Below are 15,165 nucleotides of genomic sequence, written 5' to 3'. Positions count from 1 at the left end.
GTCCACTATGGCGCCCATTTATGTGAAATAGGAGAAGAAAGAAATCAAGAATTACCAAAAGGTTCACCGTTTGGCGCTTCTTCTCGTTTCCCGCGCCTCTTCATTTCACATTCTTTCGATTTACCTGTATCAAAACCCTAACACAGACGACTCCTTCTCAATCAGTATCTGTTGAATCATCTCCTTCTACTGTTTTTCCCTCTCTAAATTAAATGTTTTAATTTAATTTATATAATTTTTAGCAGTAATTTGAAGTGAAACAGGGGGAAGGGATGTTCTATTCACAAACGTTTCTGGGGAGAAAAGGGCCGCTGGCAACGGTGTGGTGTGCGGCGCACGTGCAGCACCGCCTCAAGAAGTCTCACTACACCTCCACCGATATTAGCTCCACCGTCGGTATGTCCTTTTCCCTTTCAGTCTCGTGAGATTTATGTTATTGTTATTTGTTTTTAAATGTGTGTTCTTTGCACATATGTTTCTTTATCCATTAATCGTAGTTTTGATTTTTATGTTCTTTTGGTTTATTTTCTGTCGGGGATCAATTGTGCTCCATCGTTTGGTCTGTTTGGGTTTCTTTTAGGACGAAAAAGGAATAGTCTTGGGTATGGATTCTGGGGTTTGTTTTAACTAAAGAAGAGACAAGTAAGAATGATGTATCTACTTGATATTAATATAGCATTTTTTGGAAGAAACATGTATATGATTGAGTTGTAGGACTTTGATTTTTTTCCCTTAAATTATGCCGGGATTAATCTACATTGTACTTTGTACAGCTTGATACCGTTTGTATTTGTGTGATGTTGCTTGGGGAACTACGCAATAGGTTAAGGCGGTGTTAATCTGAAAGTTCTTATTTTTTTTCCCACTCCATGTTTACTTCATTTGCATTTATTTATGTTAAAAGACGTGAAATTGAAGTAATTTTAAATAGTATGGATTCCTTCTAGCAACTAAATATTATATGCATAGTAAATTAGTAATAAGGATGTGAAAGCACAATAAATTGTTAACAGAGACAACTCGTGGAGATGGTTTGTTTCTACAATAATGTAGAAGGTTTTCAAGAAGGGAATTACTTTCACATTTTTAAAAGTGCTACTGTAGTTACAATGAGATCTTCATTTTTTTGGCGCTTTTATTTTAAAACGAGTTGGTTGGTGCCATTGTTTGCTGGGGTTTGGCCAATGGTGACATCAAACATTGTCTAGGTCTGCTGCTTCTATGTGTGCTGTCAACGTAAATCCATTTTGCTGCTTATGCCTGAGGCTTTGTATTACTAGTATTATTTTCGTTCTTGTTCTTATCCTTAACAATGTCTTCATCTGCAGATAATCATATGCAATTAACCATATAATGTTACCAAGTTTGATTATTGGTTGACCATATTTGTTTTGATGTATGTTTTAGATAAAATCATGTACCCAGAAGTCCCTATTGCACTGAGAATGTCTGGCCACCTTCTTTTCGGCGTTGTTCGCATATATTCGAAGAAAGTTGATTACCTTTACCACGACTGCAATGTAATTTTGAGTGGGTTAAGAAAGGCCTTCTCTTCCACAGATGTTAATTTGCCAGAGGATGCAAGGCAGGCACCTATTCAGTCCATCACCTTGCCAGATACCTTTAATCTCGATTCTGTGAATTTGGATAATGACATACTTCCTGAGGGGTAACCAATACTATTAAACTTGCTACATGTATTCAACTTCTGAATTTTTTGGATGAAACCTGAATTTTATTCTCAGGTATCAGGACAGTCATCTTGGGAGTCAGGAGGACATCACTCTTATGGATCAAATTCCTGCCGGAGTAAATCCATATATTGTTATTTCTTTCGACGAGGTTATTCTTTGTTAATCTTCATGAGTTCTTTTCTTGCATAGTGTTGGATGTGCATAACCAAGTAGAATTTCTTGTTCCTTTCAGGATATGATGATGGATATATCATTTCCGGAAGAGGGTCACACAAACATTGGAACAATGGGCGAGTATGTATAAATATGCATCAAAGAGTCCCATTGTGATTTCACATTTACTTGATTCAAGGATTCTGTATGACTTTTGTTCACTTTGCATTACCAGGCCCACTTTTTCTCCGATGAATGATAGTATGGGCTTTCAAGATCTAGATCCAAGGAATATTACTAAAGAACATGGTGCTACTCATGATTTTCAAGACCTCGGTCAGACCAATGTTCTTAATGCGGGGGTTACTGGTGATGGTTCCCCTCAAAATTTTCCTGATATCGAAGTCCTGCGTGATACTGTCCACGGTTTCAGTGGAGAAAGCCTTCCCCAATTGATGTATGCAGACCATGGAAATGCGGTAGCCTTGGAAAACAGTTCTTCTGGTGATATAAGAAATGAAAATGAAACTCTCTCCCCAATTATGGATGATATGCTACCTTCAAGAGGGCAGTCTTTACCATCTCAGCAGCGTTCGGAACCAACTACTTCTGGTGCCTTTCAGCAGGCTCCTGAGATTTTTGAAGCTTATGTTTCAGTTGGTGGGTAATAGCTATTCTTCAATTTGGATGTGCAAGAGTCGCCAAAGTCCAATTTTGTCTTGATTAGTTTTGTTTTCTTGGTTTTTTTTTTAAGGAAACATGCCAGTTGATTTGGCCATTCAATCAACACCACCTGCTCAACAGCCACAGCTGAGGCGGAGGAAAAGAAAGTTTTTCTTTGATGAGTCCATAGTGTTGTCAAATAGGTATTTCGGTCACATGGTTTATGTGGGGGTATTGTTTGCTATGGTTCCATTTTTTTGATGCAGTAAATTTCATTACAGGTTCTTGAAGAAGATGCTTGAAGACTCTAGTGATCTGCTACGGAAGAAGCGGAAAAGTCCTTGCTCTAAATTGGATATATGGAAGAAAAATAATAGATTGAGAAAAGAACTAGTTTTTAATGAGCCTTTGGTTACTGGTTAGTGAGTATGCCCTTTTTAATATTTTATCTTTCTATTGTCCCTATATGACTGAATCCATTACAACATAGTTTGCCTCTTATTTCATTGCAGGGTTGTCCACAGATATATGCAAAATTTTCAGCAAGAAATTTTTTTCTTCAAGGCCTCATTTGTTGCTTGAGGAGGAGACCATCCCAGAGCCTGGTGTCCCAAACTCTCCTGCTCTTGGAGCTGAAGCTACAACAGAGCCAAGGGTTGTGCCATCTCCTGGGCTCGTTACTGAGGCTACCCGAGACCGAGAACCTAGTCCTTCCATCCCAGAGATTGATAGGGAGATTGAGCTTATGCGAGATTTTGAAGGCCACATTGGTGGTGACAACCTATTTCATAAGGATGAATACGTGCCATTTCCTTTCAGAAACAATGACTCCATTCCCATCCCTTCAAATAATTTGGGATTGGGATCAGTGCCCCTGTCTGAAACTATACCTGGGAGTGGAGTTTTTCCCTCACCAAGTGTTGCAACATCCAATGGAACTTATGGCTCTGAGCTTGAAACACCAAGGACACTCTTAGTGGAGGGTCTGGGTATGGACAACACTGGGCTTTTAGATATTCCAGAAACAATGAATTCTGCAGAAGCCGATGTAAGCTGTTATATAGTTAAGGCATGCCAATTTTCTGTTCTTTTTGTTCTCGTGGAAAATAACAATTCATGCGTATTTCCTTTGACTTCTTATTTCTGAGATGTTTAAGTTTTGTATTGTTCTTATTGCCTATTTATCATCTTTGCGTTGCAATATATGCGTCCATGGGTAAAATGTATTGCATGTCTTGGACACATACCTTGAACTCAGTTTCAAGCAAGAATATGTTAGTGCAGCTATAGAGTATGGGGCATGCCTTAATCCCTATGCATGTAGTGGTGCACTTGCCTTTTCATGTCCTTTATGGTTGAGGTTATGTGTCTCATGCATAGTGACCGTAATGTTGCTCCAATTGTATACATTGGTGCACAGTATATCTGAATGTTGTATTGTTTTTGTTTTGTCTTCCTATGTATGCATATGTTTTGGATACTGAATCAATACTTTATTATAACCTTGAATTACCCAAGGCATTGAACACTTTTATCAAGTCTTTATCTTCCCTTGTGTTTTGAACTAGTTGAAGAATAGATTAGATTCTGACTCCAACGGCGTTTTTTTAGGAACTTTATTTTCTGGAAGCTGACAACAATCAACCACCAGGTATGCTGAGTCCCTATTTAATTTTATTTGTGATTTCATGATCTGCTGATTGTGGATGCAAATCTCTTATTCCCTTTCGTGACATTGGAAAGAGAACGAATCTATGATCTTTTCACATTCTTAGCATATGAATGATTTTTGAAAAATATATTTCTGCCTGCGGCAGGGTCACAAGGAACTCAAACGGGGCATGATTTGTTGCCGAGGACAAGGTAAATTATGTGCCTTTGACATTCTTTAGTAAATAGTAGAAAAATTATCTTTAGAGTGATATTTTATCATTTCCAGGGCCTGTTCACCTTTTTTATGTTATTTGACATGCAGGGCCGTGTTCCAATACCTGGAAAGACATTCACCTAGTAACCCAATGTCAGAAGACACCCCTGGGGATCTCAGTCTGAATAAGATCTTAGAAGGAAGAAGCAGAAAGTTGTGTGCTCGAATGTTTTATGAAACACTGGTAAGTGTTTAAAAGTTTCCATGCAACCATGCTTTTCATGAGATGATTTCAACCCAAAGTATTCATTGATTCAAGGGGAATACTTACTAGGTACGGATTGGTTCACTTTTTTTAAGGAACTCAAAGTATCATCTTTTTTTCATATCAACTACACTTTCACACTTGAATCTTGGGTCTTCAAAATCCCGTGCGGTGGACAGTTAAAACTCCTCTCCTCATAATGAGTTTGCTTATGGTTCTTAAATGCTTGCATGTTACGATTCTCGGTTGCTCTTCAATTGGCATTTCTCGCATAACACACTTTTTCCATCGTCAAATGCAGGTCTTGAAAACCAATCAAGTTGTAGATGTACGGCAAGAAATACCTTACGGTGACATTACTTTGACATTGAAATCACCACCGAAGACTGATGCATGAGATTGCTTATACAAAAAGATTTTTGCAGTTCTTGTATATACAGGTGAGGTTGTAACTTTTGAGCATTAACTTCCCAACATGCCAATCTTTATTGAGTCAAAACTATTACTTAACAGTATAAGCATCTTGTAACTTCCCTTGAATAGCTTTTCATGGCCAGTTCCCTTCTGTAAACCAAGTTAGAATGTAGATACCAACTATTATGATGATTGTATGCCTGCAGCGAGTGTGTTTTATGCGGGGCTAAATCACTTCTTGTCTTCTTTTTTTTGCAGTTATTTATCTTGAAGGGGATGCAGGATGTGAAAGGCAAGGAACACTTGATGTTTGTACCACCTAACATATCATGAGATTCTCATCAAAAAATTAGGGGCCTATATATAATAATTATATGCTCAGTCAATTTTTGAACTTCCATTACAAATAATCTTTAGTTATAACCTAGCCAGCGGCTTACCCTGGTCATATATACTTGTGGTTTTGGTGGGTGTTGTGATCTATCATCTATGTGGGGTGGAGTTTTCCAGTCGCCAAAGCCATGATTGAACATCAGAAGTCTCGGGATGGAAATTTTATTTCCAAATTTTCTAGAGCTGGGGGTTTTTTCTGTCCGCTTTCTCCGGTTGCCAACCAAATACTATTATACTATACAGATGATGATATTAACGTCTAGTCACAAATCTTTTTGACCTATGTGACATGGGCATATACAACTCGGAGAAAGGGAGTTTTGGGTCACATTTTGATATGAATCTCCCTTGGAAGCATATGCTACCTGCACTTTGGATCATTCCAGGAAAAACTGGCTTTTAATGGAAAACATATCCCTCATCACACAAGCGCAATTGTGAAAAACACAACATAAACAAAAAGATTCTAACTTTTCTATGATACTAGCATAGAAATGCAATTTTATTTACTAGCCTTGAGATGGCGCATAATGATCACGCAGAGATGTAAGTATCATAGTCATATGTTAAAGTTATGTTACTTCTGCAAACATTGCACTCTAAAACTTATTAGCTCGAAATGAGGGCATCGATTTTCCTTTCAAGGTGTGCTTCATGGTCTTCAAGACGAGCTTTGACTGCACCGTTCTCCCAACGGATCAGTGTTGGAACTCCAGTGAGCTTGAACCTTGAGTCTGATCTCCAAGGGTGCTGTGGATTTCTCCATGTTGGCCTGTCTCCAACATAAGCTCGGAGAAGTGCTACATCATCTGTGGATGTTTCGAGCTTCTTGTATATAACCGGCTCAGCCCTCACACAATCTATAACCAAAATAGACGAAATAAAATATGAATTACAAAGCTGGAAGTTAACATAAAAAAAACCGCTCACAAGTGTCAACCCATGGTGTGCAATGATGTTAAGATCATAATAACACAAATTCAGCAACAGTCTAGAGTATACAAGAAGAAAATATCAATTCAGGGAACAGGTAAAAACCTTGTGAACTACCAGAACACTATTCCAAAGAAAATGTAAAGAAACAACAAACCTGATTCACTTGCTAAGAGTAAGCATCTTTAGTGACCGATAACACAGTTAAGCTTTCTGGAAAATAAGTAGTCGAATCGTTGTGTTTTTCACATTCTACTAATCAACAAAGTGATGAAAACTTTATCATGCCTTAAAAAAAGTTTTCACCAGTTAATCAGTAAGCTCATTGTTCTTATGAGTTAACATCTACACTTCCATTGTCCTTAAAATCTTCCCCAAAGCTTGACGCCTAACAGGGACTAATTTTGTAATCCCATTTCATCTCTGTCCTTTTTTGTTTTGTACTTATTTTTAAAAATTAATTGATTGCTTACTTTTGGCCTCAAAGGGATCATTCCAATTGGTTACTTCTATTGCAAATTAGTTCCATTCAGAAAACTAGAAATCTCAATTGCAAACTTCATAAATTGTATCAACACATCAAAAGCCACTTTCTTAGTTTCTTTTCAGTTTACAGCTACCAAAAATTTGATCTTTGGATCAAAAAGCAGGCCGAAGCAAACTTCAAAAGTTATTGTAAAATATTAAGAGTCCAAGGAACAAAAATTGCTGTAAACACCCAATGAAACGTGACTCAAAAAGATTACAATCACACACATCTCAGGTTATTTTGCAAAGAAAACTGAACATATAACAAGATTTCTGAAATGGGTGCTCATGAATTTGGAAAATAAAGGAATTAATTGAAGAAAAAAAATACCAGGGCACCAACTGAGGTTGGTAGATGGGTCTTTATCGGCCAAGAAGAGGATGAGGTTGACCTTGTTCTTGGGTGCCTCCGATCCGAACTCGTCAAACACACTGTCAAAGGTCGAAACGGTCGCGTCGATCGTCTTGAGAGGCATTTTCGATTTTCTCGGGGGCAGAAATCTGGGTCGGAGAAAGAGGAAGAAGTAGCGAGGATAGATTCTCGAGGGGCGCACCTGTTTTCTATATCGCCCCATCGTGAAACAGACTGATAACGAAGTTACTCAAATACCCCTAAACTTTAGTTGTCCGTAGTGCTTCATATGTTGTACATAATTTTATTCCAATGTCTTTAATTGTCAAATGATATATTATTATTACCCCCTTAAGAAATTCTAAAAGAATTGGCACTGGTGGAATTGATGTTCAACTCTTCATATTGGTACTAAGAGTGTGGCAATCTAAGTATGTTGTGCAAGTTGTAGATAGTTTGGATTCAATCCAAACGATTCACCTCTTTACCCCAAATTATATGCGGTTATACATATTCCGAATAGGAATTCATTTTCTTAAAGATCATCACTTTCGTGTTTTGGTGGATCTTTCAATGACCTATATTGTGTTGAAGGGACAATCTATATGATCTGATAGATTGTGAAAAGTATGTGCGGTAAAAAGGGAACCGGGAAAAGTTTATACAGAAAAGACTTATTATTTTCTATTCTATCAGTATTTTTATTAAATAAGAAAACAATTCAAGAAAGAAATCAAAATGAGCATGGAGGCATGGATCATTCAAATCAATTTTGAGCATTCTTGAAATATATATTATTTTGCAGGCTGAGGACTAACAGGCAACTGATTGCAGCTAACAGGCAACTGATTGCATTGCATCCATTCTATAGATTTCTACATCCTAATCCCATCCCTTATTTTAGAGACAAGAAATCAATGTATCCCTTATTAAAACAATAAATAAACGCATGGTCATTAAGCTAAAGACTGACTGCAGTATAAATTGCAAAGAGCTAGCAACACTTGTATTGATCATCAATGGTATTTGCTTTATTTATATAGAATTTACACGTATGGATTTCAGACTCGGAGATGTAGTACAAACAATGATACACTGTATCCCAAAAAAAAAAAAAAAACCTTAAAAAGGGAAAAATATCCTATTAAGAATTAAAGAATGCTAAAATTTATGTGCTATTCTACTTGTATATAAATATATTTTGCCTCAAATGCTCACATACAAATTGCGAGACGCTTGCAGATGGAGGAGTAGCACTCACCAAAGTGAGCCTTCAAAATGCCAGTCCAAAGAAACATCAAATAGGCTCTCCATTGCCCTCGGGTTGTTCGAAATGCTCAGGTTTCCAGAACTTAGTAAGGAATCTCAATCATTCTGATGCCACAATCTCTTTCATTGCCATCGTTGCATGTGAACAATTCAACGTTAAATCACAAAACAGAATGAGCACGTGAATCATTGCACATACACTCTGGGATTGGGTACTTTGTAACATCCCTCCCAGCTTTGCTAGTCCTGAGTTCTGGCTGCCCCAAGGACTCACGGTGCAAGTCCTTGATGATCCTGTTAAACTCTGGCTCGAGGAGAGAAGTATTCAGGAAATGATGGAGCATCTGTCTTTTGTTTGGGGTTATATACTTTTTGTGCCCTGCATAGGCTCTCTGTCCCTGTACCAACATAAAAAATAAAAATTCAGCTTCAAGCATTGCAGCAATAAAAGTCCAATTCGTCAAAAAATTGTTTATGCATTTACAGATGCCCGGTTCATTTGACCAGTTCAAATATAAATGAACGTGTCGTAATTAGGTTAAGACATTGTTGAGCAAGTTCAATTCAGCTTGTCAAGTATTAACCCATACTCGTAAACCTCTTATTCAGTGGTTGCTAATAAATATAAGTAATGCATAGCAGACACTTTTCTGATAACAACAGCGAAGAATCTTGACAAGTGGATCCGATCACATTACCTGAAGTGCATGGCCCATATTTCCCCCATGCGATGGCATGAAAACGTCGCTGTTCTCGGAAACTATATAATCAATGGCAGCCATAGAGGAAGCCTTGTTTGCAAAAGGTTTTAGTTCACCAGGCAAGGCAAGATCTTCTTTGTTGTAAAAATGAGGGAATGCCTTGGTTAATGGTTCTAAAGCTTCTTTGCCACCTAATGGTAGCCCTCCAGCCCAGTATATTCTCGCATTTTTTGGAGCTGCTAGAGCTTTAAGGAGTCTGAAGCACAAAACTAAGTGTTCAGTCCATTACGAATAATATATTTGAGAAGCGTGGATAGTAAATTCAAGACAAATATTCAGAGTGAATACACAAATGTTGGATGCTGATTCTCACCTAGTTACCTCCAATGCGTTCAAGGGGCAGAGACCAGCAAGCTTCCTGTCATGGTAAGTCATATTCGATCTAGCAGTTAGGAGCTCAGGCCGTTGTTTCCTCTCATTGTTTATCATCTCATCATACTTGTCACCCAACCCAGGAAGACAGCCTGTCCTCACCCATACATCTTTTTCCATGCGTAAGTGAAGAGCAAGGTACGGTCCCTTGCTATGCATTCTTTCAGCAAGCTTGTTGCCAAGCTCCAAGATTTTGGGAGCGAATCTCAATGCATGAAAGGCAACCTAATGAAAACAAAGCAGAAATTATAATCTATTATATTATTAAACACACAACAATCCAGAAGATAAAAATTAGACTAAAATTTCAGATGCAAAAGATTTTGGAGTTTCACAAGTTAGAGATTAGTTTCAACACTCTATAGAAAAGAGTTGGGGACAATTTGGGAGCTGTGACGCAAGCACTGAAATTATTCAACGGCAAAGGGCCAGAAAGATTGCAAAGAAAGTTTCCAGCATGAATATCTCGATTCGGAAAGGGCCAACAACTTTCAAGCAAAATCTAACTTCCACATTTTGCAAGACAGAGGCTATTGATACGGCTCACATGAAATTAGAAACCAAAATGATAAATATAATAGAAAATGAGAAAAGTAAAGTATTTACCTTGCATCGTAGCTTTTGAAGATCCGAAGGGAGGTCTTTAGAGAGCCTAGAGTCGAGACCTCGTAAGAGCAGAACACCTTCCCTGTTAAGCTGTAATGCCAAAAATAGACACAATAAATACTATTGCACCACTTGGAATCAACTGTCTCAATTCTTCTTGAAGTTGCCAAGTTTTAGTGACTTCCATATGACGGAAATAAACATATGAACATAAAAGCCAAAAATGACAAGTGGCTGCTTTAAGCAGCAGCTCTACCTTGAATTGGTCATTACTATTAAGATAGTAAATTCCACAAATAACAATATTATTCCATTCAAAAAAACCATACCCAACAACTTGAAACTTTAGTTAAGACATTCTAGGCAATTAGTCAAAACATATATATAACAGTGTAACTATGGATATCAACACAATTAGGTAGATGCTGCAAAGATCCTTTCTTCAGAGGTTGATATCCTAGTGTAGTCTACATTTCTACATACAAGCAGCAACTAAAAAGAAGCCCAAGCAGTAATGTAAAAAACGAGTTAAGCACCATGTCCGTGTCTTACCCGCTTAAGATAACGAGCACGAATCCATTGAGGGGAGACATGAAGTGGAGTACGGTTCTCCTCGACTGGACGTGTCATTATATGTGTAGAAGGCAATGACGAAACTATCCGCACATCATTGGCCAGAACTTTCTTAAAGTGCTCTAAATCAAATATATCAGAAAACTCACTGCAACCACCAAATAAGCACAAGAAAAAATATTCAATCTTCTGGGGAATGCACTCGAGAATAACAATAACAAACATAAAGAAAAACCTTGAAGATTCATTAAAAAGTAAACTATATCTGTTAAGTCACATAACATAAACTCATTAAAAAAAGGAATTCAGTATCAATTCGCAGCGAAATTTGATTGACAAAAGGAATAGTAAATCAATAAGTAATCTTTTAACAGAAAGAGGCAAATGGTAAGTGTATATTCAGTTACCTTTCATCGCCCCAAACGACATTGACTTGCAAGATGGGAACAACCAATGCAGCACCAAGGATCCTAGCAAATACCACAGCATCAACAATCTGATTCTTTTGCTGATTAATTCCTCCAGAAACCACAACCAGTAGATACTTTCTCCTGTTCTTGACAATCCCTTGACTGTATCTCCTGTAATCCCTGCTAAAATCCAAGCAAGGCTTATACCCCATCCCATCTGGCTGCTCCCAAAACTCATTCTCTTCATCCTTACCCGACTTTTCTGCATACCCATTTGAGATCAAAGCCTTTGAATCACCCTTTCCACTGTTTGGGGCAATACCAACCTCTGATTTCGCAAAACCTTTTGAGGTCCAAAACTCCTCCTTTTTACCTAGTGCTGCTTGTGGCGTTGAGTACCCATTTGAAGTAGAGACTTGTGATTGGGTTGTGAAACATGGGAATGAAGAGAAAGGGGTCAAAGGCTCAGGCTTGATCCCAAACCTTAGCATACCAAAAAGGCCAAAGCAAAAGAGGGTAAGGAACCAAAGTCTTGGGCTCCTGTACGAACTGATGCCAAAAAACTTGTTGCTGCTATTCTTTGATGACTTCTTTGGTGATTCAAGGAGAGATTGAAGGGAAGAAGGTGACAAAGAGTTGATTATCTGAGATGGGACCGAGATATAAGATTGCTGCCTCTTGTATTTTGCCATTACTACTAATTTTTCTTCCTGAGAAAGATAGAGCTCGTCTTTCACTAGGGATTCTTTTGCGGAAGGTCTAGAGAGAAAATGTAAGATATTTTAGAGGCAGACAGGGAGACACAGAGGTTAACAGGCGGCGGGGACGCAATTTCTGATCGTGTCCTCCATACGCGTTTGCTCAAGAAGGTAAGAGACTTCTTGCCACTCTCTGTTTAATGCCTTTGCTTTATTTAAAGATTTTCTCAAATTTAGAAATTTAATTTTAATCATCATTTTGGGTATGTAAGTACAATTGAACCCTTTAAATTTACATATCAATTTAACAAAAATGTTAAGAATCCCAGTAATTCATCTTGGTCATTAATTGATATAAGTCTAGAAGCTCATAAAATCTAGTGATTGAATTAGAGAGTGACATGTCATCACTTGGATGACTGAAATTATTGTCCATTCATTGCCCTCCATGATGTACTAATTTTGTTTTTTTTTCCTTTTTTTATACAATTATCAGAAAATATTGTTATGAGGAAGCGAGGGCTTTTATTACTTCTTTCTTACATATCGAGAATGAGGAGTGTCGTAGCCAGCCAGCTGTCATAATTGCCCAATAAAGAAATAAAAATCATTCGAAATTATTTTATTAAAAAGAAACCAAAAAAAAAAAATCATAGGAGAGTCCATGTGACGTGCCGCCATTGCCCACAGTGCGTCCCCGAGACAGGCTGTGCAAATAATTCCGCTCAACTTGCCAGCTGGACTCCACCCATTTGCCACGCTGGCGATTTCTCCAGGTGGCGGAAAATGACCTCTAGTCCTTTCCAACGTAGAAGCATCAGCTTTTGGTGTGCGCGGGAGTCCCACTGAAGTCCTTTGTCCGAGGTGTCATGCCACGTATGACAAATGTCGAAATCCCGCTTTCCTTTTCCTTCTATGCTACTCTTCTCCAATTGGAAGCAAAAATCGCTAACAATAATACTAATATCATTGGCATGTGGACTAATTAACGTCTTAGTTCATTTAGGGTTGATTAATTAATGTGGGGACTATTTTACCCCCACCTAAGGGGTTGTGCGTTAAGTATCGTCAGGCCCCACACTGCATTTATTTTTTTCAAGATAATATTTCGTGTTGTCCCTTCTCGAACCCAATAATCTCTTGGGATTAACTTCAATATCGAAGTGTCTGTGGTCAAAGCACGACAATTAAGCTCACTATAACTAATATTCAAGGGAGTTTCAGTCGCACATAATAGAATTTCGTTTTGGAGTATTCGGTCCGGGTGTGACTTTTGTTTACTACAATTAAATTAAATATCATACCACGAGTGAATTAAAACATATTTTAGTTCTATTAAATCACAAGAGTAAACATGATCCAATTGTGAGCAATTAAGTAAAATTTTAACCACGAGAACCAAGGAAGAAACCAAAAAGAAGACAGTTGTGTTTGTGTGTGTGCACACTCACAGGGAAATGCGTGTCAACTACGGCATTCACAGCTGTTGATGATGGATGGATGGATGGATGGATTACGAGTGTGTGAAGGTGGTTTTTCGGTTTGCAATTGCTGATGATGTGGCCAAGGGACCCACTTTAATGAAAGATTGTGGGTCCATTATGAAGAGTGATGAGATGTGTACTCTCACCAGCCATCCAACGGTGTTTAAAGTTTACAAGTCAAATATTCCTTGGGAAACCCAAAAAAGGTCTTAATGGGTATGATCCACCAAACAGTACATTATGTACAAAATCACCATTTTGTTACTATTAATTTAAGAAAAATGATAATGTCTCTACTTATACGCTAGATAAGAATGAAAAAAATGAATTCAAATTTGAGAAAGAATGAAAAAGTTTCATATCAAAGGGGTTACATTTCGGAATGTAAAAGTATATTAGTTATGATGGGATTATCCCCGTGAGATGATTGTGGTTGCAGAATCACAACTCAAGGATGCTAAGACATTCGTTAGGCGATTTGATTTCTATCCCAAAGAACATAGACGATCTCACAATCCACTCGAATATTAGTCTTAGGGTTAAAAAAAATGTGTGAATTTGATAACTGAAATTTCGTCTGTGAGCATTTTGATCACTCAAATTCTTAAACCAGGACGTCCAATTAGGTAATTGTGTTAACAGACAATTATAAAGATGTTAATCTGTTAATTAAAATTCATCAAAAAATGATATGATATTTTAAAATTTATTTACTATTTTTCTTGTGGCCTAGCTATAATGACACAACAAAAAAAAATTATTCATCACGAAACCTTAAGAAAAAATTTCACAGAAATTTAACAAAAACCAACTCTATCTAGTATCTTCTCCCTTTTTCTCACCCACCAAACAAAAATTTTCTCACCAACTAAACATGATTTTCTTTTTTATATAACTCTTGTATATATGAAGTCTTATCTGTTTGGTGCAAGCATTATCTTAGATGATGGGACTTTATCTTGTTTGCCTCTCCTCTTTACAAAACTCTAGAAGTCTGTGTTCTTTGTGGTTGTTTTCCTTTCATTTTCTAGTCTTATTTAAAACAAGAATAAATCATGTACCTACCTTATAATATAATGCAATATCAATGAACATATGTTGTATATATTAAATTACATATATTTTGAGATGGTAACCAATACATGCATATACACAAGTGTGTTGAAGGGTACGCGTCATGCCATTTTTTAATCAATAATCTATCATTATTGATTAACATTATTATTAATTATATATATATAAGATTATTTTATGTGTGATGTCTCTATTGAATCCTATGTCTCCATTACCAAGACGTGGCTTGCATGTCAATTTGTAAACTTCTAATCGTAGATTATTGTAGTTGATTAGTGAGTCCCAACTACGACTACAGGACTCAACTTGGATTTTTTTCTATATAATAATTGTAGAAAGAGAGTGTATATAATAATAATAATTAAATTGTGACATAAAAAAAATTAAGTTATATTACATAATTTGAGGCATACCAATTTTTTAGTTCTCTTAAAACTAACTCAGAGTGTAGAGTTCTCAATAAATGATTTGGAAAGTGTGACACATCACATTACATTTTTGTGTTTTCTGCACCATTGGATGAAAATTGTAAACTATAGAAAATTGCAGAGTTCCCGTCATCATTAAACCTAATGCACAGTATGAAGTATGAACACTTCTTTGAGTTGAATTTCCAATTTTATAATGTATGATAATGATTTTTGAAATGGAAGATG

At 37.1% G+C, this 15,165-nt stretch overlaps 3 protein-coding genes across 3 annotated transcripts; 1 reads left to right on the top strand and 2 right to left on the bottom strand.

The window, feature by feature from the left end:
- Nucleotides 1-167: 167 nt before the first annotated feature.
- LOC120014534 (sister chromatid cohesion 1 protein 3-like) lies at nucleotides 168-6,132 on the top strand. The gene is made up of 13 exons (XM_038866512.1): nucleotides 168-396; nucleotides 1,408-1,669; nucleotides 1,746-1,842; nucleotides 1,927-1,988; nucleotides 2,083-2,507; nucleotides 2,602-2,713; nucleotides 2,792-2,928; nucleotides 3,023-3,558; nucleotides 4,122-4,161; nucleotides 4,328-4,373; nucleotides 4,486-4,621; nucleotides 4,944-5,082; nucleotides 5,315-6,132. Exons 1-12 carry the CDS (start codon nucleotides 273-275, stop codon nucleotides 5,037-5,039), a joined length of 2,073 nt encoding a protein of 690 aa, XP_038722440.1. The 5' UTR covers nucleotides 168-272; the 3' UTR covers nucleotides 5,040-5,082; nucleotides 5,315-6,132.
- On the bottom strand, nucleotides 5,904-7,519 carry LOC120014533 (thioredoxin-like protein Clot). Its single transcript, XM_038866511.1, has 2 exons — nucleotides 7,242-7,519; nucleotides 5,904-6,309 (listed from the first exon to the last, which is right to left on the bottom strand). The coding sequence occupies exons 1-2, from the start codon at nucleotides 7,483-7,485 to the stop codon at nucleotides 6,059-6,061; spliced, it is 495 nt and encodes a 164-aa protein (XP_038722439.1). The 5' UTR covers nucleotides 7,486-7,519; the 3' UTR covers nucleotides 5,904-6,058.
- Nucleotides 7,520-8,271: 752 nt separating this feature from the next.
- On the bottom strand, nucleotides 8,272-12,141 carry LOC120015363 (O-fucosyltransferase 20-like). The gene is made up of 6 exons (XM_038867765.1): nucleotides 11,251-12,141; nucleotides 10,823-10,991; nucleotides 10,271-10,360; nucleotides 9,606-9,889; nucleotides 9,230-9,488; nucleotides 8,272-8,929 (listed from the first exon to the last, which is right to left on the bottom strand). The coding sequence occupies exons 1-6, from the start codon at nucleotides 11,943-11,945 to the stop codon at nucleotides 8,693-8,695; spliced, it is 1,734 nt and encodes a 577-aa protein (XP_038723693.1). The 5' UTR covers nucleotides 11,946-12,141; the 3' UTR covers nucleotides 8,272-8,692.
- Nucleotides 12,142-15,165: the final 3,024 nt, after the last annotated feature.

The sequence above is a fragment of the Tripterygium wilfordii genome, chromosome 14 (assembly GCF_013401445.1).
Source record: "Tripterygium wilfordii isolate XIE 37 chromosome 14, ASM1340144v1, whole genome shotgun sequence".
NCBI lineage: Eukaryota > Viridiplantae > Streptophyta > Magnoliopsida > Celastrales > Celastraceae > Tripterygium > Tripterygium wilfordii.
This window is presented reverse-complemented; position numbering and strand designations above follow the sequence as displayed.